Consider the following 24,394-nt stretch of genomic DNA (forward strand, 5'->3'; position numbering starts at 1 on the left):
TCAGCAGCAAAACAAGATACTCCTTCTACAAGAAATGACATGCAATCAATAAATGTAATAAATCCAAACATTTTCAGAGGCAGCATACTAATAAGAATGCCTCTTTCTGCATTCAGTACAGATCTAGGAAAATTGATAGCTTAGCAACATACCCAAGAGTTTTCAGTTACAGTAGCAAGATCCTTTCCTAAACCCTTTCTTCCTCCTGAAACACATTCCTGTGCAGGCATGGGTTGGAGCAACTGAAACAGCCTCAGTGCTATGCTCCCGATTAAGACTAAAAGAGTAATTTATTTAATTTTTGTTTGTAAAGGGGTAGGAAACTTTGTATTCCCAAATCACAAAAGAAATGCAGATTGTTAACTACCAATTTGCAGGTGTAATCATCAAGATGCATATGTACCACTGTTATTTCTGGTAAATAAATGTATCCACAAAGGTACAGCTTAAACTGCATTTTAAGATGTCCACTTCAATCTTTAAGTCAAGAACATATACACCATTGAGGCTGAATGTAGTCAGACAAAGCTGAAGAAATACTTGCACTTTCTGAAGGAAGTAAATCAATTTTCAAGCAAATAAGACATGCCTTTAAGTGCAACAACTACTTCAATATAGTATGATTCCTACAATATCAAAAAACATGTTCAAGTTGTATGGGAACTACTAAGGCCCCACATTATAATTCACAAATGTGTATATTTATGTCTAAAATGTTTTCACTTTACTATTCCTGATAAACTTCACAGCCGTCTGTAATTCCTCATTACAATTTTGTATTTCATCTCCAAGCACATGCAGATGGGCTCTGTATATAAACAGACCCGTTATTAAATGCCATTATTTTATGGAAGGCCATCACCTTTTAAAAAGAAGCAGAGGAACAGAGAAGCCTTGATCTTTCCTGGTGCTTCTTGAATGACCTGGCAAAAGTTCTAGAGTTGACAACTGTGGTGAGTCTGGGCTTGTTGCAGGCTGCCAAACAAAAGGAAGTTTTTGGAAGTTGTCCTGCACTGCATTGCCACCAGGCATTGTAAAAACACCGAGCTGAGCTGCATCTTCATTTGGCTTGACAAGCAGAAGGGGATTCTAGAGTGTGAAATGTGCTACTGTCAAAGGAGTCAGTGCTGACAGATTGGGGGACAGACTGCTGCTATGAACAACATTTGAGAGCTGCTCCTGCCCCAGGCAATAACGATCTGGATTCCTGAAGAGAAACCACGGCAGGAGGGGTTTGCAATGTATCCACAAGTGATGCCCATGCTCAGCATTAGGCAATGGTGACTTTGCCAGTTTTCTCTAAGGGAGCAAGCCCAGAACCAGCAGTTTATCAGGCCTCCCCTATGAGATTGAGCCCATGAAATATGAGCAATTTAAATATTATCTTCAAAGGATACAGGTCTCCTCTTCACACACACACATCCCTGGTCTCAGCTTCTCATCCTCTCCTGCTCTCAGATCCCTTGGCTGGCCCACAGAAGGAACATAGAGGAATCTACCACAGCTTTCAAAAACTGTCATTGCACACACAGTCATACTATATTAGGTGTTATGAGGTGGCTTCATAAAAACCTCCACAAAGGAGATTTGAAAAAGGCTTCCACTCCTTTGGGAAGAACAATGTGACTGAATTCAGAAATTTCCAGTTCAGTGTATTCAACTGCAGGTACAAATCCCTCCAGAGACATAATGACTTAAGAGTTCACAGAAGCTGATGTTTCAATCAGGAAAATAATGTCACTAGTGTGAAGTGCAGCGTGGGCCTGAATGGTTTGACAGACTAAAAATAAGAACTTGAATTTTTTTTTCTCTGAATCAGAAGAGTGCTGGAAAGCAGCCTGAAATAGTCACTTCCCAGAAGCATCTTTAAACTTTCATCATATCACAAGTGTATTTAAATTATGTAATATATTATTGAGAAAGAGTCTGAGAAATATCCTACAAATCAACATATACAGCAGCACCCTTGGAACACCAACAAATACTGTTCACAGATCAGCTGCTTTAATGCCTGGATTCATGAGCATCATTATTTTTCCCCTATGTGTTTTAAAATACTACTATTTCAAGTAGGTGTTTAGAGAGGCTTAAAAGGAGGAGATTAGCAGTTCTTTAAGAACCAGATATGTCTTCTACTTGATGGGTTGTTTATTTTAATGAAATACTGGGAGAAATTACTATCTTCTATTGCTGAAGTGATTTCTTTTTATGTAGGACCTTTAAAAAAAAAAGATTAATCTATGAAGCCAAAGCTGATTTTAGCTAGCTTTGCATGGCATCAGTCAGTTAACAAGGAAATACAACGACCATGCTGTTACAGCAAAAACTATTGGAGGTAATGAGGCTTTGTTTGTGTGTTATCTCTTTTAACAACCGTGTAATCTGTCCACCCAGAGGGAGAGTAACTCAATTTGTGCTATTTGTCTTCCCCAGTACCTGCAGAAGAAATGCTTGACAACAGCACATCAGACACAGATCAGAAAACCGAATCCTCAGTTGCTGGTTCCCACAAAGAACTGGTAACAGACACCCTGAGTGCACACAACAAACCCCAGAGCTTCTCACCAGAACTTGTTGCATCTCACAGTGCACCAGCAGCGAGGCCAGCTCTATATCTTCACTGTAGCCATTCTTGAGAGGAACTGACCTAAAACCTGGGGCAGGGGGAAGGAAAATAAAGGGAAATTACAGAATCCATCAAGGGGACATTTGCAGTCACAGAAATGGTGCACACTTTGAACATTCTTCAGTGCTCAAATGCTCCTCTGCCGAGAGCAGGCTCTACTATGGCAATTGCAGAGAAGCAAAAGGCAAGACTGGCAAAATTGAGAAACACCTGATTTCACATGCTCTTGAAAAGTAAAGCCAGAGAAAGGAGCTTCATCGAGGCAGGAGGGAGTCTGGCATCAGAGAGGAAGGCACAGCACAGCAGCACCTCATTATAGCTGCTGATCTCACCTGATTTGATTCCTTTGATGGGAAAAGTGGCATGTGCTAAGAAGTTGGGATCACTGAACATATCCTCCTCATAAACAACAAAGCGCAGGAACGCCAGATTTGGGTCGTAAATTTCAAATCTCACTTGCTCTGCATAAGGTGCCCAAATTGGATTAAGGCCATTGTCATCTGTAATGAAAAGGAAACATTTGCAGTATGGAGCAATAATTTCACTTCATTCACATATGAGTATGTATCCCAGGAAATTTTCTAGGGATACAGAAGCCCAAAAATCCTATTTGCCATCTGTCTCATGTTGTAACCTTGCTTCAGAAAGTTTGTATTTGTTTACTTGGTGGTGGGGGTGGGAGGAAACTTGGCAGGGATGAAAATCCATGAAGAAAAGCTATTATTTGTATTCAAACATATAAAACCTCCTAGGACATGTATTTGTAAAGAAAAGAAAAAGCTAATTAATTTCTCACATTCATAAGCCTCATGCTCCATATCCAAGAGAAAGCAGGAAAAGCTCTAGGAAGACTCATGTACCTTGGTCCAATTTTTGTAGTTATGTACAGAACATCAAGATTTGGTTTATGTGACACAGCCAGGAAGTTTGCTCTCTAAAGTCTTGGTCACTTCCCACAGAATGTTTAAATCATAATCATCTTCTCTGAAGTACTGAGGAGCCACAATGCACATTCTGCTCCTGATGCTGTGGTTATTTTCCACTGGTATCATTGGTTTGGATAATCAGAACCAAAGCCTGTTTTTTTACCAGAGGAACACTGTTCCATCCAGAAGTACTAAATGGTAAAATATGAAGTGGCTGAAATATTGCCCCATTTCAGCACACTTAAGTTCATTCACACACAAACACATTCCTTATCCAGAACTCTCCAGGACTAAGCTTTGATCAAACTTCTAATGCATTTCAAGTTAAAATATTTTACAGCCCTATACACCCAAGCTGCCTCCAAGGGGGTGCCAGTCTCAGAACCTCAGTTTAAATAAACACAGTCTGGAGCTCACAGTAGCAACTCCCCATTTGGGCCAGACTTCTGGGAACTGACTAGCACTGTTGGAGGCACTCTCAAGACAGTAATTTTTTAAAATATGCAAATACACAAACTTATGCATGTGCAACAACATAACAGAATGGGCCTTTTTTCCCCCAAACTGCAATAGTACTGTTTTTTTCTAAATTTGATATACATTGAAGTTTCTCAAATTAACAGGCCCCATGATAAGCAAAAGAACAAGAGTTTGTGACTCATCAGTCTAGAGCTACAGTTAACTTACTCCCCCTATAATGTTCATCCTCTGCTCACTTTCTTTAAGTACCCTAGAAGTAGAACCATATCCCTGCAACACAGAAACCCACAGATACTCACTCACAACTGTTGTCTTGAATTTGCTGTTGTCATATTCAGCCCCACAAATTTCAACCTCTACAAAAGGACAGGCAATGCTTCTACCAAGTTTAGGGAGATGACGAGCACCTAAAACCTGCAAGGCAACTGTAAATTAGAACCCCCTCCAAAGGAAACTTGGCATCATTTTTGCTAACAGAAGGTAGCCTACAGAACTAGAGGGGGGAAAAATCCAGAACATGGAAAAGCACACATTCTCTCTCTTGAATATGTTTGCATGTATTATCTCTGCCAACAATAACAATACCTCCAGTAGTCTGGGTAACTCAATGATTTTCATTGTAAGGAAAAAAAAAAAGACAATGTAGCTGACATTCATTACACACAGTGTGCAGCTCCAGTTCAGGCCTGGAGCACAAGTTCTGTTATCTTTCTTCTGTGTTTATTACATACCCATTTCAAGACATTTCTGCTTTGCATTCACAGGCCCTGTTTACCTCACCTTTAAACTGTAGTGAAGAGTAATTAATGTGTTTCTTCTTTCTCAGAAAACATACTTTTAAAGAACCTGTCTTACTGCATAGCAACTGAGAACAGAAACAAGTTCAACCCTGTTTGGCACCCAGTCAAGATGGCAACATTTTCCAATGATAAACTCATGTCTTGAAGAAAAATAAGAATGACATTCAGATTAAGTCATAGTGTATTAAATACGAAGTGGGGGGTCAGCTTATTAGGTTTTCTGTTTAGTTTCTATATTTCATCATAACTGTCTTTCTTTCACACTCAAAATCCCTGAACTAGTTAGTCTGCTGCTAATCAATCTCCACTAGGACCCTTCTGCTAAGAACTCATTTGATTGGAAATTCAAGTTATTCATTTGATGTATTTATTAGCAATTACACAAAATCATCCCAGGACTGTGTTTTCAGTCCTATAGCATGTTCTTCATTAGCATGATAAAGACATGTATTTCTTTTCAGGAACCAGTGAAGTAAGTTTTATTCTCACACACACTGACATTTAAAAACAGTATTTTGACAATCTGTCAGATCTTTCTCTGAAACATAATAGCTTTATTTTTAGTTTTATAGAGATTTATGACTTGTAAAAAAACATAATTTACAAAAGAGATTTACCCTCACTGTCATAATCATCTGCAATTTCCTCTTGGAGTCATTTGGCATTGGGTCATACTCCTCATTTCTCATGCTCTCTGGCTGCAGCACGTAGCCAGTGCGTCCATTCAGGGAAAACAAGGCATGGTTCAATTGCATGTATTTATCTGGGGAGAGAGTTAAACAGTCACAACACAAGATCCCCTGGAATAAAGCTAAGGAAATACCAGATTAATGGCTCCTCTCTGCAATTCTTTCTGGTCACCACTTCATCAGAACGAGCTGGAAAGGTGGGAGACTCAGTTCCTTCAGTAACTGAGTCTGACAGGCCATTTTTCACCAATTCTAATCCCAAAAAACTCCATCTCCATCCCCAGTTAGATTCCTATCAGTGTATCACAAACTAGCTGGCCCTCACCATGAAGTGGAATACAGCCTTCCCTGTGGCTGTATTCATCCATCTGAAATTCACTTTAAATATATCTGCTTGCTTCCTGCAAAGAGATGAAAGTGAAATAAATCTTTTAGGGCTTGGGGGCAGTTGGGCTCTGAGACAGGACTTTTGGAGACCTACTTCTGAGGCCCAGTTCTAGATGGCAACCCACACATGAAAAAGCAAACTTCAAACTTCTTCCACATCTTGCAGAGAAGTTCAAATAATTAGGATGGTGATTAGAAGGACAGAAGGGCCATAAAGGGGCTCATTTACAGTGAAACAGAAGGTGGGTTTGATTCTTTTTCAAAGAGCAAATTACCTGGAGTTTGGAAGTTCAGAGCCACCATCTGGGAGCCACAAAGCCAGAGGCGAAATGGGTCATAGTTGGATGAGTCAACCCTCTGTCCTTTGGGGTAGACACGAGTCAGGCCCTTCAGGTTGTACTTCAACAACTCCAGTGGCTTTTGCTTAACAATGCTCTCTGCCTTGGTTTCCACAAAAGAACGGATTTCTCTGAAATCAGGATTGTCTACACAGGGGTAGGAGGAAGAAGAGTGGTTAGCAATGGAAGAAAGAAGTTGACATTTATACTGTATTTTCACCAAGACTTTGTTTTACTTTGTTTTGCCTTGTCCTTTAATGCAATAATTGGCACTGTTTTCAGGCAGTCACGGCAAAGTGGTTGAAAATCAAGCCTGAAAGTTGAAATTGCCTTCCTGCCACATGCTTTACAGAAGGGCAGATAAGAGCCTGCAGTCATGTTCTCATCTCATCACTGCTAATAATGTACTTCTGATCACTATAACACATATTTAAATGAAACATCTTTTCCTGGGTCTAAATGGGGAGAAGCAAGGGTGAGCCAGGGTTAGCCAATGCCTCAAAAATGACTATAATTATAATGTCTTAAATGCAGTGACAGCTTATTAAAAACATTTACAAAGAAACTTAAAGAAAAAGGGCACATTTACTGGCTTCTCCAGCAGCAATGACAAAAAACTGGAATTAAAAGTACATATTTCAGTGTCAGAATCTACAGCTGCACTTACACAGGCCCAGTTGTGTTATGAAGCCATACATCATTCCAACAGCTTAGTCCTGGCAAACATTTTCTTACACTAAAATTAACAAATGCACAGTAAACCTATTTTTGAAGGTTTTTTACAAACAAATCACAAGTGTTCAGCCAGAGTTTTTAATCTCAAAAAACTCAATTGACACATAACTAGTGAGCGTCCCCATGGAATATACATCTGAGAGGGTGCCTCTAGTTAACTAATTAAAATTTGTGACAGTTCTTTTGTGATAGATGAACAGCATCAAGTTCCCTGGTGCACAATTTCAAAGTGCTATTGAAAACTGTCTGGGTGAAGCAGAGCTTTGTTTTCCAACAGGACAGATTTTATCTTCAGACCTAAAATCCCAAATAACGTCTGTAAAAGTAGTCAAAAGGGTAAAAATCAAATGTAATATTAAAGGCAATACCTAAATTGTCCTTGGTTTTGCTTGTTGGCTTGCAGTAGATTACTAGATCAGATAATTCAATGGCAATTAACTGATTCTTTTCCCAGTATTTCCTCCTGTTCTCCTGGAAAACATAACGAAGTTTAGATTCTAGGAACACTGAGTATTATGGCACAGTAGCTCCAGGGTGCACTCTAATGAAAGCCTTCTTTGGTGCCCAGATTCCTATCTGATACCTTAGACACTTTGCACAGATGTAATGCACTTTCAGACCCAGCTCAGAGAACAGGTAATAACCAAATGCTGAGGTTTAGCTGGGGATGTACTTTTTTTTTTTTTTTTTTTTTTTTTTGGTGAGGACAAAGGTGCTGTTTTGTAAGCAAGGGTTTCAGTTCTTCCCTGATCAGTCATGCTTGGAATCCTGGCACCGTTTTTTTTTCCTTTTAATGTGGCTCTACTCAACTCAATTTTAGTTACATTCTTAACCCTATACCTCATATAAATGCAAATGTATGCAGAAAAAATGCAAAGGGTAGTAAAGTGTTTCTGTATCTATTTATAATCCTTGGCAGAACTTGAGTCTTGTTAGTAACTCCCAAACAGTGAAATTCAAACTCTCTGAGCATCATTCCTATGTCGTTTTCTATTTGTGCACCAAACCCATCATGTTCTGTATGGAAAATCATGTGCAAGCTTGTTAAATCCCCAGTACCAAACCTGCTCTCTCTACTTCCACGTTTGCAAGCACCTGCTCTGTGGGAGCTGAGCAGTGTTCCCTGCCAGCAGAGACTGGGAACTGCTAAAAGCAGCAAGACGTGTTGTCCTGAGTGGAGACATTTGGGCTGGAGGCTTTTCAGGCACAAGAAGCAGCTACAGGATAAAACATGTTAGAGGAGTCCCATACTGAACAGTGATTAGTTTTGGCACAAAAGATCATGAAGCAGCAGCAGTCAGGAAACCTTCCAAAAGAATTCCCTCAACAAGACAAACATAAAAGGAATGAAAATCAGAACCAGGGAGCCACAGGTTTCCAGAATATCTCACTGAACCAGAGATTATACATTGAAATAGAAGAAAAAGAAAGAGGACTACAGTGTTTAGACTTGGAAATAACCTTGGGAAAAAACTGTACAAATCTCATTGTACTTGGTGATCCACCACAGTTTCCAGACATTGCCCAACAGTAACCACAGCTCTGAGCAGCAAAAGATCATTTTTTAGTGGCATGGGCTCATTTCTAGCCAGAACCCTCTAGAGATAACCAAGCAGCAGAGCAAGGAACAGCCACCCCAGGAAGCATGGCAAGTGCCAGTACTGAGCAAAGATTACAAGAAACATGAAGCTTAGTTTTATCTTTTGTGCATAACAGACATTGTCCAAAACCAAACTCATTTAAAAATCCCCCTGTATCACATTGCAGCACAGTCTTAACTCACTGTGCTTTTTCCTTCCCCAAAATTCAGCCTCTTAACTGTACTGGCAACAAGGGCCTTTCCTCATCTTCATCCCCTCCCCATGCAGCAGTCAGTCTGTCATGTGAACTTTGTGGAGGCCACGCTGTGAGAAAAGCCTCTCAACTGATAGAAATGGGTTTTAAATCATCTTTGGACACAGACTGTTTAATACTTCTCCAACTGTACGGAGAGAGAAAAAGCTGCCAGGCTCCTGAAGAGCCATTGTTGTAGCATAAAAAACATTCAATTTGGAGGCACTTCTTTTGGGTCATGTTTCTCTTTTTCTCATTTTTACTTCTAAATGAAAGCCTGGCACAAGAACTGTATCTCTCCTCCCCCGATAATAGGTCAACAGCTCCTGTTGCTTCTCCTCTTGCTGGATTTACAGTCCTCTGCTTGAGATATCAACTTGTCTGCTATAAATAGGTTCAGGACAACCCTCAGAGCACTTCCACTCCATATGACAGATAAACACCACAAGCCTGAAACACTGAAACACATTTTCTATCAACCATATCACCCACTTAATAAAAGATGAATAAGAGCAACAAAAAATGAGTATCCTTAAGCACAGCCACAGTAAGGACTTTTTGGTCAAGACAAAGACTTCTTAAATACTAGAAAATATTGCAAGGAGGTAAATTAGTGCCTCAATACAAGAACAGCAAGTTCTGAAGAATATCTTTAAGTGGCAGTAGAGGGACATAGAAGCTAAACTTAGGCAGAATCCTTGAATCTCTAGGCAAGTATTTGGAAATACTACTATTGAAAAACTGGGAAATCCAAAATGTGGTTAGCCAAGCAATCCTCAATCAGTGCCACTGCATTCACTGGAAAACAGAGTTAGCAAAGAGGATAAGAAGAGTTTAGGGAATGGCAGCTCAGATTTCACACATCTTCACTGGTGGATTCACAGCTCTGAAAAGAACAGTCTGATATCAGAGCTTCTGCTCAACACTGGGATGAACCAGTGTGACCACATGGAAAATTGTAGTGGTATCCACTCTGGCCTAGCAAGCACACTTCACTGAGGGGCAGAGTGCAATACAGACAGTACTCTGTTGGAAAACTCCTGTTAATATCAATTTACATAAAATGCTAATTCATGTACTATTCCCCAGAGAGGTTATGGAACAAGATGCACAGCATCAATAAAATGAGCAGACAACAGCAATACGCAAGAGGGTGAAGGACCATGTGAGAGCAACATTTAGCAGTGTAGGGCAGCTAAAGACAAAAGCTATTGCAAATTTATAGCAGGACATTATTAAAACAACAACAGATAAATTTGCAGCAATACCTCTTCTGCTGTTTTCCAGGTGATCTCACGGATACTTTGGTACCATTCAAAGAGTTCTTCTACTTTATCAGTTGCAAACTCAACACATGGATCTTCTGGATTCTTAGGTTCCAGAATGAAGACAAAAGGCTTTTTGTGTTTTCCTTGTGGCATTTTCACTGTTAGGTAATACCATAGCAAGAAATTTATACTGAAATCCAACAGCTCTTTTTCTAAGGTGTCATTGTTGATGTATTGCAGCATTTAGTATTATCAAGTTTCAACATATTAATTCTGCTGGCTATATTAATACAAGCAGGTGTTTGAGGGGTTTGTTTTTTTAAAAATCTCTCCTGCTTAAGATAAAAGAGTCTACTTAATAGAGAAAGGTCAGGAGTCCATATATAAGCATCAGAAAATACACACCAACGTTGTATGTATTGAGCACCAGGATGCCACGACACAGAGAGCCCAGTGGGTTGTCCTCAATGATCTGAAAAACATGAGTTAAATCTGACCCTAAATCTCTTGAGTGAACACACTCAGGATATTAACAAATAATAAATGTGCACCATGAAATCTAATCTCAGCTTTACTGACAGCATGCTCACTATAATGTTTGAAAGCCTGTTTTCCTATCTAAAAAACACACAAGAATCTCTTCAGTGAGAGAAGTCAAAACAAGACTACTTTGTAGTAGCTTCTGTCCTGACATAACTGCTCCTTTTTCAACTCTGCTTAAGGTTACAATAACCTGGGGGGAGAAAATGTAATACTTGTGGTTTTCTCCAAAGACTTCTGGAAAATCATTGGAAGTGCTTCAGAAGAGCATAAGAATTCAATGTTTTATTTTTGAAATCCAAAGATGTCAAACTTATTACTGTTCAGTTCTGTTTTCTTTTGTTCAAGAGCTCTTTTTCCAAGAAAAGGGACCAATTTTTTTTAGATTCTTTTGACAAACAGGATTGGTTTATGCACAAAAACTTGATAATGGAGAGTAAAACAACTAGCAAAATGTGTTTGGACATCAAATTTTCTTATTTGTAAATATTACAACAGTGATTATAGTGGAAAACTAGTTAAGTTTCAGGCATGTTATTTTTTAGTCATACTATGAAAAATCTAAACTGTTCATGATTTTTATTAGCAGGAAACAACCATAATCTTCTAAACTCTCACCAATTCAGCTATCATAAAATCATAGCTATGTGGGGGTTCCTTCCAACTCAAGATATTCTATCTCCTTAAATAGCTTTCAGCAAAGGATGTCCTGACAAAAATATTCAGCAGCAGAGAATAATAAAGAACACATTAATCCCTCTATTCTGCTCCCTCAAACACAGCACATGGAATTGTGAGTGTATAAACCAGACTTCCACTTCAGTAGGTAGCCAAGGAAATGTAGCAAACCATATCCCTCACCTGATTTTCAAGCTCAGCAGAGTTATCAGATGACAGATCTTCAACATAATTAGATGGAAAATAATGTTGGACTTTTTCTCCATAATCCCCCTTCCACCTGAATTTAAACAGACAAGTAGAAGGAATGAAAAAAAAAAGTTAAAGTGCTTCAAAAGGCCATTAATGAAGCAATAATCCCCAAGAAATTGGTCATTAATACCCCACACTAGATTGTCTGGCTGCCTATCACCAAAAATATAAATGATGAAGTAGCTAAGAGCTCTAACAAAGCAATCATTAACTGTAGTAACAGATGATTTCAGAGGGATTACAGTTACTGTAAACTGCAATTAATGACTTAAGAGGCTTTTTCCCCCTCCAGTACTAAAAATACTATTATGTGGTTGATTACCCTGTAGAAACTACAGGGAAACATTAGATTCCCAAGCTTTCCAAGCAATTTACAAGCCAGCTAAAAAAGAAAACCTGTTATCAAAGGAGACTGTACAGAGCACTAAAAAAGGTGGGTTTGATTCCTGACAAATGCTTAGCAGAACAAGGACAGAAGAAGAGCAATGATTGCAATGACTTCTCAGAACACACAGATGTTCAGGAAGGATGGATGTATTATGGGAAAAATAAGGGATATACCACACTATGGAGGGTCTGCAGGCTGAGGTTATTGCTGTGGAATAGAAAAATGAAAAAGACATGAAAAGAGAATTGAAGATGAGGGGATTTTGTGTTTGGGTTTTTTTTAAATACACTGGTATAAAGATTTATAAGGGCACAGTTAATAAGCAGCAATAAGACAACAGGCAGTTTTTAAAAACTATTACTCAAAGCTCATTTTTTCCTCCATCTAGTAAGTCACCAGAAGTCCTCCCAGGAGGAATCTTTGTCCTTACCAGCCTCCAGTTTCCTTTGTGACATTATGAATTAAAGCTCCTCGAGAGAAGCTCAATTCATCACTCCTTTTGGCTCTGTAGTCATACAAGGCTTTCACTGTTCTCTGAGGCTTTAAGAGAAACAGAGCAAAGGGGTCATCTGAGGCGACAGGTCATAAAATAATCAATAATGCAATCTTAAAACAAAAAAATAGGGCAGATTGGATATTTTTGTTGTTGTCATGAAGCTTAGAAAACAAAATACTGAAGTTCCTGAGTGACATCTATTGGTGGAAGTAAGTGATGCTACTTTGGTACTCTTCAAGTATCAGCTTGGAAAAAAAAAGAAAAAGAAAAAATAACATCTTTCTTGGGTGCTGCAACATAATTAAGGTAGAAAATATAAAACCAAAAAAAATTTTTTAAACCAAAGTGAAATATAAATCCTCTATTTTTATAACACGTTGAAGTTTTCAGGCTTAGGTGCCTACAAAACCTCCACTTCAAAACCACATCAGCAATCCTGCTGGTCACACTTCCTTTAGGAAGACAAAGTTTCACCAGAATGAACTAAACCTTTATCTTGAATTTACTCCTACCCAAATGCTTCAGCAGCAATGCAAATTCGCTGGCAAAAATTACTAAAAATAATTATTCACAAAATTTAAGAGCAGGTGATGTTCATGAGAATTTACAAGTAGACAGGCACTAGCAAGAATTACAGACAAGTAATTTTTGCTGGGACACTTGTTTTTAAAACAGTATATAAAGGATAAAAATTCTAATAATTTATTAATAGACCAAAGGCACTAAATTTTTATAGAAAACATGTGAATAAACTCGGCACTTATTTGTGCATGCAGAAGATCTTTGCTAATGGAACAAGAGTGCACAGACACCCACAAACACAGAAATTTTCATGTTGTACTTTCTTTCCATGCAGATGTGGCCTTCTCAGATTGAGCCCTCTCACAGGTATACAAACCAAATCATCTTCACAGACCCAAGAGCAGAAACTGCCTAAATTCCCAGTCTGAGTGAATCACTCAGGATTTGCACACAAGAAAATGTGTGGGTGCAAATTTTAACAAGAAGCTTGAAAAAAGTCACACCCTTTAAATTTCTGTTGTCCAGTCCCCCCTAAACCAAGCAGCCTGATGCTTTCAATTCTTTTTATTTCTGCCAACAGGAAACCAACAAGTCTAATTTTCAGAGGTCTACAGTAAGTGTGAATATCTCTCTTAAAGCATACCACTGTGGGGGTGATTTCACTGGGCTCCACATACATCTTGACTTCATAGAGGGAATTAATATCTTTTTCCTAAAAACAAGGAAGAAAAAATAATCAAGTTTCAGGAATCAAGAAGTTATAAAAGTACTTCATGTTTATTGAACATTTCTTTCTGAAACCACCTTTTTGATGGCACACAGGCCAACAGAAGAGGAGGGAAGCCAGTCACCTCTGTTTTGCTCACTTCTATAGTTGAACATAACTGAAGATGAGTGTGTTATTTAATCTGTCTATGCCTCAGCTTAATGAACAGTAAAACCTAGTGAAACAGCAATACCTCCTAAAGGTCTCTCTTAATCACTCACAAGGTTTTTTGATTGTGAATACTATTCTATGTGCAACCAGAAAAGAAATACCTGCACTTATGATTCCTGTGTTACAGTACTTCAATACCAGTATTGGTTTCATTATTAGATGACCCTACAACAATATACAGAGTAATTTTTTTCATTTTATTCTCTCCTTGTGATTCCATTTGAACCCAGTCCTAAGATACAGAACCTTTGCTATAGGCAACATCATAAAAAATCCTGAGGTCTAAAATCTTTTTAGTCTCTTTTAGTCTCCCCAGAAAAAACAAAATCCTCCGGTTTTGATTTCCGCAAATCTGCCAGCTGTAGTTTCCTACAGCTTCAAAAAGACATATACTTGAAAAGTGAAGACAGCACCTCAGGCTTTCCAAAGCAAAGCTCCCTCAAAATGAAACACATCCATCCAGAAAACAGCCCTTTATCCTCAGTTAATTACCCAAGCTCCTTGTTTAGTCAATGGCTAGTGGACAAATCTCCTGGGGAGATTTCCTCATGCTTACCTCACAGTGAGCTTTTAGAGGTACCTTTTACCACAGAAGGCAGTGGGACGCCGTCCCTGAAATGTCCAGAGTGAGAGGCACAGCAGAATATTTCATTTTTTTTCTGAAGCACTTAGCAATTGGCATCTGCATGATCATTTTAAATCAATGCCCACTTGAGCAACAGAAGACAGGGCCAACTGTAGGCAAGGCTATTATTAAAAACCCATTTTAGTAGTGCAACGACCCCCAGTACACAGTGGGGCTTCTCTAATCAAATAAACATCAAAGATGAAGCTGTTCTTCACACCTTTGTGCGAGAAGTCAGTATAGACATCTCAATTTCATAGAAAGTGACCCGCTTCACCTCCCACAGAGATCCTGTACCAGAGCCCAGCCCAGTCCATGCCAGCCCACCCCAGTACCATGCTGTAGCGCTCCAGCAGCTCCTCTGTCACGGGGTAGCGCAGTTTCATCTTTCTGTACAGCGGGTGCTTCTCGTAGTAGGTCACCAGCTCCACCAAGCTCTCAAAGTAGGCTGAGGTGCCCAGCACGAAGTGCCGCCCCTCCTGCTGGATTCGGAAGTGCTTCACCTTCCCCTCTGCCCTGTGGAACAAGGGCACAGCTGGGAAAGGTGGCAGTGCTCACAGGGAGAGCACCAGGGCTCTGAACTGCACCACACCACAGCTGCTTTGTGCACCTTCATCGTGTGAAATGACTTCTCTCTCTAACAAAGCCTCCTTCATTCAATTATTACGGTTATTATAATCATTTTGATAGTTACAGAAATTCGTTTTTAAAGAAAAAAAATATCTTTTGTGCTTGAACACAAGGTTTGTGTTTGCATTGATAAATGCAGTAAAACCATCCATTGACAATCATCCCATCCAAAAATACCCCTACATCCTTTTCAAGCTTCTTGTTTTTCCTGGTGTGAAACGGTTTTATTGAGATGCTGCAGCTCCAGTTACTTCAATGTCCACCTTGGTAACAGCAGAAAACCTCACCCCGTAGTAAACAGGAGACTGGGGAATTTTGGACAACTTCAATACACAATAAGGCATGTAGGTAAGCAACTTTGTATTTTGCTAAACTATGCATTTTCAGAGAAATACAATTTGATCTGAAGGCATGATGCCGAACATCACAGTTCTATATATTTCATTAATGCTTTTACAAGAACCACAAAACTGTTCAAAACTGACTCCCCTGGCGAGAGGAGTCAACAATTTCACTTTGACATTTCAGTTTTATGACAGGTCAGGATTTCTAGGGGATAAGGACATAGAATCATTGATGAACCTGCACCTGCACTGCAGTTTTGAAGGAAACTTTGAAATAATACTCTTTAGCAAGGAGTGTCAGGGAATGAAAGAAGGGCCATCCATAGTTCTGTATGGGAAAAACAGGACAGCTGGTGCTCAAACAATCTTTATAAAAGCATAAAGGTTCAGGCCAGTCACAAATTAACTCTTGCACACACTCTCATACATGGACCTGCTGCACAAATCAACCACGCTAATTATTCAAAGTTTGAAAGCAATAATAGCATGACTCTAAAAAGACTATTATTTTTTTTACAAGAAAAACCAGAATATTGTTGGGCTGCTAGGTAAGGTAGTCCTACCTGTCTTTTCTTACCTGAAAGTCATGGCAAAAGAATCGGGTTCATCTCTCTTTCTAATGAGAAAGGCTCCATCGCGAGGAATGCGCATGAGCATGTCTTCTGCCTCACCCCGACTCAAGTTGTTATAGTACCAACTGCAGCAGTGAAAAACCAGAATGGGCAAAGCATTACAAGGCTTGTCAAATGTCATTTTTGGAAAATAACAGACAGTGTTATTAACAACAGAGTTTCAAACATTCTAAGAAAAATTATGCATTAGATTTTCCCCACCTTGGCACCTATGACAGCAGTTTATTACAAAACATTGTAAGACAGCAGTTTATTTTGGATGAAAGCATCAAGAATATATCAGAACACCTTGTCTGTCTGAAATCATAAAACATAAATCTGCATTTGTTCCTGAAACAAAAGCACTGCATCCTGCTTTTAGTCTGCCATTCGGCTTTCAGTATTAATTCCATTTTGACTGAGTAGATTTAGGATAAAGCCTAAACGCAGACAAAACAAAGACACCAGGGATTTGTATTTTCATTTAGAGCTTGATTTTATCTTTCACCATAGGGATGGACCTGTCTTGGATCCAATGTGTCTTCAGTGAAGCTGTGGCCACTTATAGTGGCAGTGTATCTCCAGCTAATGCAGAAAGGCAGCAAAGTCCAACCCTTAAATTCTCCTGCCCCTCTTACTGGCCTCCAAATTAATCTGTGGGTGATCAGTGACTCCCAGATCCCAGGGGGACAACAAAAAAAAGAATTTTAAAGTCACTGATTAGTATTTTACATGCAAAGATTTACTTTTGCCCACTGCAAAGAAAACAAAACAAAGGGCAGTGATAACAATGTTCTGCCAAAAAACAAGAGCAAGCTCTGCCCAGGATCTGTGGCAGACAATTACGAGCTGGAAATAAACACCGTGCTTAGTTCCTATCACACAGGGTGGAGTCAGCCTAACCATCTCTGACAGGGTGAGGTGGAGGGTGGTGTTAGGCAAATGTCGCTGTTTGGGCTCACTGCCCCAGGAACAGAGCTTCCAGATGGCACAGGCCACGACCACTTAGTTGCCAAACCACAGCCAACCACTAAACATCCAACCCAACCCACTGGGTGTTGTAAAACAGACAAAGGAAGAATTGGCACATGTCCACAGCATTACAGTTCTCACTGATCTTCTTGCTGCTAAGAAATTTGCTTTCCCAGTCACCACTCTTTGTTGTACCAGTTTCTCACAAAGTCATCACTCTCCCCCAGCATCTTTCAGGAAGCCTATTCCATGGACAAGCAGCACTGAAGAGTGCTCCTCAATCCAGGGAATTTTCTATGCAAAATTCCCACCTAAAGCAAGGCAAGGACACTGACATGAGAGCAGTGCTTGGCTTCCATACGTACTCTTTGGTCTCGTGAGGGCTGGGGTTGGGCACAGCATCGGTGAGGCGCAGCTCAAATTCAGCACATCGCAGGTGGGCCTCCTTGTAGTGTTGGATGAGATCATAGATGCTGTCAAAGGTCAGGTTGTCTGTCAGGTAGTATTTCACAGTGTCCCCATCACTGGTGGAACGGATCCGGCAGTGCTGGACTCTGCCTGACCTCCTGAAGGAGTAGAGGGGGCATAAGGGAAATACAGGGTTTGTAACAGATTTTCTTTTTTCGAAGCATTTCCCCACCCATTCCTGGTCAACTACTTGGGGAGCTTGTGAAGAGGCAAGAAAGCTGTGTCACCTCATAAAACAGCCAAAGTAACAAACAACAAACATTCTGACAAGGGAGGTTACAGGACAAAAAACAGTAATTTTCAACTGACAGTAGTTTAAAATCTGGCATAAACTTATTCTGCAAAATTTGGTCTGACAGCTCTCTGGCTCAAAAATCCATCTGACACTATTCCTTATAGCATTCCAACCAGAAGAAAAAAGAAAATACCAAACCCAGACAAACAAATCCCCCATTTAAAATTGCAAGACAATGACCATACCAGAACGACAACGTGTAGTCATCAGGGAAAGCTTCACTTTCCCTAACCAGGAATGTCCCATCCTTGCCACCCATTTCAGCACAATATTCCTGGAGCAGTTTCTCAGCAGTTGTTCTCCCCCCTTTCATTTTCCCATGGAACCATTTCTCTTTTAAGTGCAGTTCAGTTCGTTTCACCTCCTAGACCAGAAAATAAGAATTTTTTATAGCACATTTCTAGTTATATGACTTTGAAACTAAGTACTTGTTATTGGTTATATATAACCACCTACTATTTCAGGATTTCAGTTCTTCCTAGGCCTGAGCTCTCCAGCCAATCACCTTTATAATTAGCCTGCTTTATCATCCACAGCAGCCAAGTAACATGTTAATAACACAATACACATAAGTTCATTCTGCTTAGCTTGAGAATAGCAGTAATACTTAAAAGACTTAGTGCAAACATCAGCAGTAGCACAGAAGTACTGAAGTTATATTTCATTGTCCTTGTACTCCTCCTTGCAAGTCCTCCACTAACCAAGGGAAAAGTTATTTTATTAATAATAAGGTTAACTAGAGTTGACCTTGGCAAAGACCCTTTTATGGTTTTTTTATCCCCACACTTGTTATCTAATATAGAATCTCTAAAATTTCATCAGGATAAGAAATACACATCTGTAGACATTGAAATTATTTGAAATAATAGAAAGAATATGCTTAAACAATGAAACACAGCCATCACCTTGGATGAATCTTCATCAGCACTCTGTTCTATATCATCACTGAATGAAAGCTTTTCATCAGCAATAGCGCAGTAGTGCCGAGTCCATTTCTGAATGTTGGGAGATATTAAAACCATTAACAGAGGGGAACTCACTAACCACTCTCAACCACAATCTCAAAACAGCGTGCAACAATTAAAAAAATACTTTCTTCCCCTCATCCACACCTGTTCAGATGACTCGCAGAAATATTAAGGAAATATTACTTTCCTTAATATTACTTGCAGAAATATCAAGGAAATTAATGTAAATTTTCAGTATTACAGAACTGATTAACAATCTGTAGTAGATGTCATAGAAATAATACCTGTTCTATTGTGTCCCACATGTAAAGTTCTCCTTGTTGCTTCTTTTCTTCTTTCTTTTCTTCCAAGTTCACATCAATGTCTCCCTTTGGCCCCAGTTTTTTGTGCTTAAAAAACAGGAAAAAAAAATCAACACTCACACATTCAGAGATAATCACACATAAAATTGGTCATAGTCTTTCAGCACATTCCGAGTTACTGGAGTATCTCTCTCTATTGCACAGCCACCTTCTGTCATTATCATAACAGCAGCTGTTCCACAAGGAATAACAGGGCTGGAACTTGTTTCTTTAAAATTTAGATCCCATTAATAAAAGCTAAAAAAACTAGCAGAGGTATCATTGAAGCAATAAAGAAACAAGTAGTTTGATAAGATCTCTCCATTCTTTGGAGAACAGAAAACATGAAGTGACACATACCAAGAAATAAGGATAAACAGGAATCCTTCTGCAGAAAGTAGCACATAAGAACAAAACTCAAAACAAAAGGAAAAGATAAGGAATTAAAATGAATGAGGAATTCACTCTTTTACGAGAAAAATTATTACAAGGGAAATCTCTTATGAGAAAAGGGGTCAAGTTCCACTTTCGTTAGAGAGTTCACAAAAATGTCACAAGGGGCCATAGGCAACATCAATTACTTAACTGCAGTTAATGACAGGATTAATCACCTCATATCAGACCACAACCACATTCAGTTCTGCACAGCCTACTCTTGGCTGATTTCATTTTGACAGGCCTATCTGAAAAATCTCACAGGCCACTGAAGTAGGTGTTGCCTCTGACTCTTTACTGACAACATTTTCCAAACAAAAGCCAAACAACATAACCAGCTCACTGGCAGGTGCTGATCTATTTAAAGACTCGTCAATGCTCTTTTAGACAGCACAGAGTGATATGGATGTTCTCTTGTGCACACTCATGATAGTTTCTAATTCCCTTTAAATCAGATCTGTCACATTATTATTAATCATGTGCCTATTGCAAGTCCCCTCTCTGCTCTGCAGGGAAACAACAGACAGTGTGGAGAGAAGAAAAAAATTCCCAAAAACTTAAGCACAGAAGCTTTCCACCTTATAGTGGGGTTCTGGTTTTTCCAATCTTAAATTCAAAAGCATATTCTTATACCTATCTACCCTTATTTCTTCCATTCAGATGTTTAATACATAGGATGCAATACTGTTACAAGAGCAAGAAAACAGAAGCACAGACAAAAGTAATTATTATTTTACTACAGAGATCACAAGCAGCCCTGAGATTCTTCACCAAATTTTGCCGTTTGAAAAGTTCTACCACAGTTTCAATCTGAGAAATCTTTTGGTTGTGTTGTTGTTGCACAACAGAGCTCATAAAACACCTGCACTACCCACAAGGTCCTACAGTGACAGCGACTGCCTTCTCAGAGCAGTGCCTCTGTGTTTCACAAGTGGCTCACTAAACTGCGTATTTAAATCACACTGAGTTAGCAAACAGTCATGAATTTGTGAAATCTTTACAACTTCAGTGTGCAGCCGCAAGATCTTTGGGTTTCACTTGAATGAACGGCAGTCTTTGAAAAAAAACAGCAATACTGATCTATCTTCCTATTCAAGAACATACTTCTATCATTTTTAAGCAGGCCACATGGCGTAAAACATCTGTGATGAACATCTGCAGCAGTGAACCCTTGCTGAAATTTAGCAGTGACATTTCAGGAGGTGGAAGACCTTTAGAAAAGAGCTGACGTTTGATCTGGCACTTGAACTGCCAACACTTACTGCAAAGGAAACCAAGAGGAAGCACTTAAATACAGAGGTTTACAGACCATTGTACATTACTGGCAAATGTAACCAGTAAACACTTCAAGCAAGGGGTTTCTTGAAACTAGTCCATGAAGTCAGGAACAGTATTTCAGGCTCCTGCTCTTGTTCTCCTATTTTATCTCCCAGCACACAAAGCCATCCTACCTTGATGATGATTTTTTCTTTTAGCTGGGTTGGTGATGGCAGCTGATCTGCACTGGCTTCAACAGGCTTCATCAAAAGCTGATCCCCAAATACCTCCTTGAAAACTTTGGCCATGTGTCGCTGCTGCTCCACGCTGCAGTGCTCTTCAATTGACAGAATCACTGGGTATCTTTGGTGGACAAAACCAAGGTGAATGAAGACAATTTCTTTTTTGCTAGAGCTGGCAAGGCAAGGAAGACAACACCCTCCCTCATCCCCCAGATGAGAGAAAATATTTAAAGGAAATAAGAAGACAAAAGGAAGATATAGACACAACAAATAATAACAGATGTGCAATCACAGAGTTGCCAAAGTCAGAAGGGACCTGTAAAGGCCCATCTAATCCAAACTCCTTCTTTGGGAAGGCCCAATTCCTAGGTTAGATCAGGTTGTTCAGAACTTTATCCAGCCAAGATTTTAATATCTGCAAGGACAAAGATTCCCTCCAAGCTCTTTGGGCACAGTTTCACTGCTAAATCACCATCATGTGAAAATTTGTTTCTCCTCTCCTCAAAATCATGTCTGTTTTCCTTCACATGTACTCTGAGAAGAGTCTGAAACCATAATGCATCCCATGTTATGGCTGTCACTAACACAAAGTTCCTGTGCAGACACTGAGCCACAAGGGGAAATACTGCCTCTCTGTGTCCAAGTGGCAACATGGAAAAACAAGACACTGACAGCTTGATTTCTTCCCCAATTATTGGGTAATATTTTTCATGTTAAGGACATCTCAGCACAAGTAAAAGAAGGGCAGAGATGCAGATCTAAACTGATGTTACCAGTTCAAGAGACATGCTATGAGTTCTGTATCTTCTCAGCTAAGACCTTCCCTACAACAGAAACACCACGTGACAGACTATTCTTTGTCAATTGCACCCTTTTGTTAATTTTTTGTAAGATTTAAGACATACTATTAAGCATTTGAAGTTTCACTTGCAACTTAATACAAGACCCAAAGAAGGAGCTGGAAACCACTTTAGGGTATCCACTATCTTCCATAGAAACAAATGGTTATGCACTGGGACTCTTCCTCTAAACCCACATGGGGCAATAATGCAGGCTACTGGAATCCATTCTCTGATTGCTTTTTGCTCTAGATTACAGAGAAATTCAGTTCAGAAAGTTCTAAGCACATGAAAACAGGCTGAAGGAAAATAAAGCTTACTCAGATGTAACAAAGGCATGGTCTTTGATTGCCTGCACTACGTCATCAAATTTGATCTTTGTTGTCCGTGTCCATCCATGGTAAATGATGGGTTTCCCATCAGGACCATCCCAACAATCCACTAGGAAACACAAGCAGTGGGAAAAGTAAGAGATCAGGCAGCTCTTTAAATGACTCTGGTAAGATGAATACTCCCAAAGCATTATTGTGTGGGAATCTGGAAATAAAAGATTCAGGCAACTATAGTACCAATCCACTAGTTTACAGTAATTTTCCAGGGATAAATACACTCCAACAAGTGACAAGCTGAGAGCTTCTGTCTTCTGTTTATTTCAATCCTGAAACTCTAACTTGAGATACATTTTGTATTAGTCAAATAAACAATGTGAAATTAAAGTGAAAATTCTCAATAAGGAACACAAGTACAGAGCTGCAGACACATACACAAATGCTGGAGAGCAAAGACGTTAACTGATTTACAAGCAAGTTAAACAGGATGACAAAAGGCACAACATCACAAAAATCTCTGTGCCTTAGGCTTGTCTGTATCACAATGAAGGTAAAGAAACTATCTATGCTATACAAGTACTCCAGCTTAAATCCTAAGCTTTCATATAGATTCAGGATTGAATTTTCGGTGTAAAGTGAGAGGAGATTTAGGAAGACTCTCTTAAAACTGCCTGGGAACAAGAATCAGAGGAAGTGAATGAGGCATTGATGAGACATAAGAAAAACAATTTAGGAATCAGCGATTTTTATATGACTAACTTCAAATTCAGAAAGCAAACAGTTCTTGATTTCAGTTCTTTTTTCTTTCTTGGTAAACAGGGGAAACTACTTGTACAGACCAAATGTTACAAACCACTCCACAAGCTCTTTACTCACACTCAATACATCGACATCCCATCCTGAGGCACCTGATGTAAGCTTCTGTGGAGGATTCACTGCGAAGCTGGTCTCCTGTCAGGTATCTAAGGAGCAAAAGGAAATGTTAAAAAAGTCAATTTCAACCAGTTCTCACTCACCCACTGGGTGACATTTTGCCTCCTGTTATGGACAATGTACGTTGATTTTTTTGTTGTCGTTTTGTTTTGGTTTTTCTAATTCTGATGGAAGAAACAGACTTTGCTGAACTTGATGCTATCAGGTTTTTGAACAGACCAAATTATAGCAGGTTAAAGGCTCAATCTAAATAGCAACCAACCTGACATCCTTCTAGAGAGCAAGTCATGAGCTTTGAAACCCACCTAAACCTCATCATGCTCATGCATGAGCACGTGGGAGGTATTTAGAGTAATATCACACCTTATACTTCAAAATAAGGTGTGATTTATTGCATTCCCTGCATTATTTTATTTGTTCATCTCTCCTCACTCTCTTTACACCTTTTTTTTTCCACTACAGTGCCAGATGAGCAAATCCCCTTCATTTGAAGACAGTTCAAACTCATCATCACATACTTTCTGTGTGATGATGAGTTACTGAGCCTCACTGAGCTCATGTCAGAATTAATGAATTCTGACATGAGCTCAGTGAGGCTATTGGTGCTTGGAAAAAAGGAAGCCCCTTCAGTAACTTAAATTTTTGAAAGCAGAGAGGCTTTCAGAACAGTTTCAACTCAATACTTTATATTTTTTACCAGGACTTGGGTTTTCTGGAAACTGAGTTCTATCTCAAAACCTCTAAGATCTCATGAGAAGGGGAAAAAAGAGTCACAGAAACTGCATTTGCCACATTTAGACCACACTGCAGGAAGGTTTCACACATCCACACAGCACATTTCTGGCATAATTTACTGTCTCTCTCACATTCCTACATTTGTTTGAACTGGGATAGACAATGGGACTTTTGGTAACTTACGTGTTATGAGAGGAAGAAATCCAGTAGTGGGACAAAGGATTATTCATGTCCTGCACATCTATTGAATCATATTTCTCATCCCAAATACTGTTTTCTTTTGCAAATAGGTAAGCGAGGAACTACAATACAAAGAGACTGAATTTAAACATTTTTACCCTATGAGAATAAAAGAAACCCAGCAATGCAGCAAAAGGGGACTACACGTCCTGCCACCCAGTGAAAATTCTGTGAAGAAGTCTATGAGAACTACTACAAAGCACCATTATCTCACCTCATCAACAAAGAGGAAAGG

The 24,394-nt window shown here is 39.4% G+C and overlaps 1 protein-coding gene across 1 annotated transcript in view; it reads right to left on the reverse strand.

Moving 5' to 3' along the window:
- The window catches only part of PLCG2 (phospholipase C gamma 2), a 60,087-nt gene that overhangs the window by 2,076 nt on the left and 33,617 nt on the right, over nucleotides 1-24,394 (reverse strand). Inside the window, exons 12-33 of the mRNA XM_031063410.1 lie at nucleotides 24,374-24,394; nucleotides 24,103-24,221; nucleotides 23,128-23,213; nucleotides 22,243-22,363; nucleotides 21,036-21,204; nucleotides 19,093-19,197; nucleotides 18,746-18,835; nucleotides 18,026-18,204; nucleotides 17,443-17,643; nucleotides 16,072-16,191; nucleotides 14,856-15,036; nucleotides 13,602-13,670; nucleotides 12,371-12,480; nucleotides 11,484-11,580; nucleotides 10,488-10,554; nucleotides 10,083-10,240; nucleotides 7,350-7,452; nucleotides 6,184-6,393; nucleotides 5,450-5,595; nucleotides 4,332-4,446; nucleotides 2,959-3,126; nucleotides 2,566-2,654 (exon numbers count right to left, since the gene is read on the reverse strand). The exon at nucleotides 24,374-24,394 is cut by the window's right edge and continues 87 nt beyond it. Coding sequence (XP_030919270.1) covers nucleotides 2,566-2,654; nucleotides 2,959-3,126; nucleotides 4,332-4,446; nucleotides 5,450-5,595; nucleotides 6,184-6,393; nucleotides 7,350-7,452; nucleotides 10,083-10,240; nucleotides 10,488-10,554; nucleotides 11,484-11,580; nucleotides 12,371-12,480; nucleotides 13,602-13,670; nucleotides 14,856-15,036; nucleotides 16,072-16,191; nucleotides 17,443-17,643; nucleotides 18,026-18,204; nucleotides 18,746-18,835; nucleotides 19,093-19,197; nucleotides 21,036-21,204; nucleotides 22,243-22,363; nucleotides 23,128-23,213; nucleotides 24,103-24,221; nucleotides 24,374-24,394 — 2,724 coding nt within the window. The remainder of the gene's footprint in view (nucleotides 1-2,565; nucleotides 2,655-2,958; nucleotides 3,127-4,331; nucleotides 4,447-5,449; nucleotides 5,596-6,183; nucleotides 6,394-7,349; nucleotides 7,453-10,082; nucleotides 10,241-10,487; nucleotides 10,555-11,483; nucleotides 11,581-12,370; nucleotides 12,481-13,601; nucleotides 13,671-14,855; nucleotides 15,037-16,071; nucleotides 16,192-17,442; nucleotides 17,644-18,025; nucleotides 18,205-18,745; nucleotides 18,836-19,092; nucleotides 19,198-21,035; nucleotides 21,205-22,242; nucleotides 22,364-23,127; nucleotides 23,214-24,102; nucleotides 24,222-24,373) is intronic.

The sequence above is a fragment of the Geospiza fortis genome, unplaced genomic scaffold (genome assembly GCF_000277835.1).
Source record: "Geospiza fortis unplaced genomic scaffold, GeoFor_1.0 scaffold1081, whole genome shotgun sequence".
NCBI classification, from domain to species: Eukaryota; Metazoa; Chordata; class Aves; order Passeriformes; family Thraupidae; genus Geospiza; species Geospiza fortis.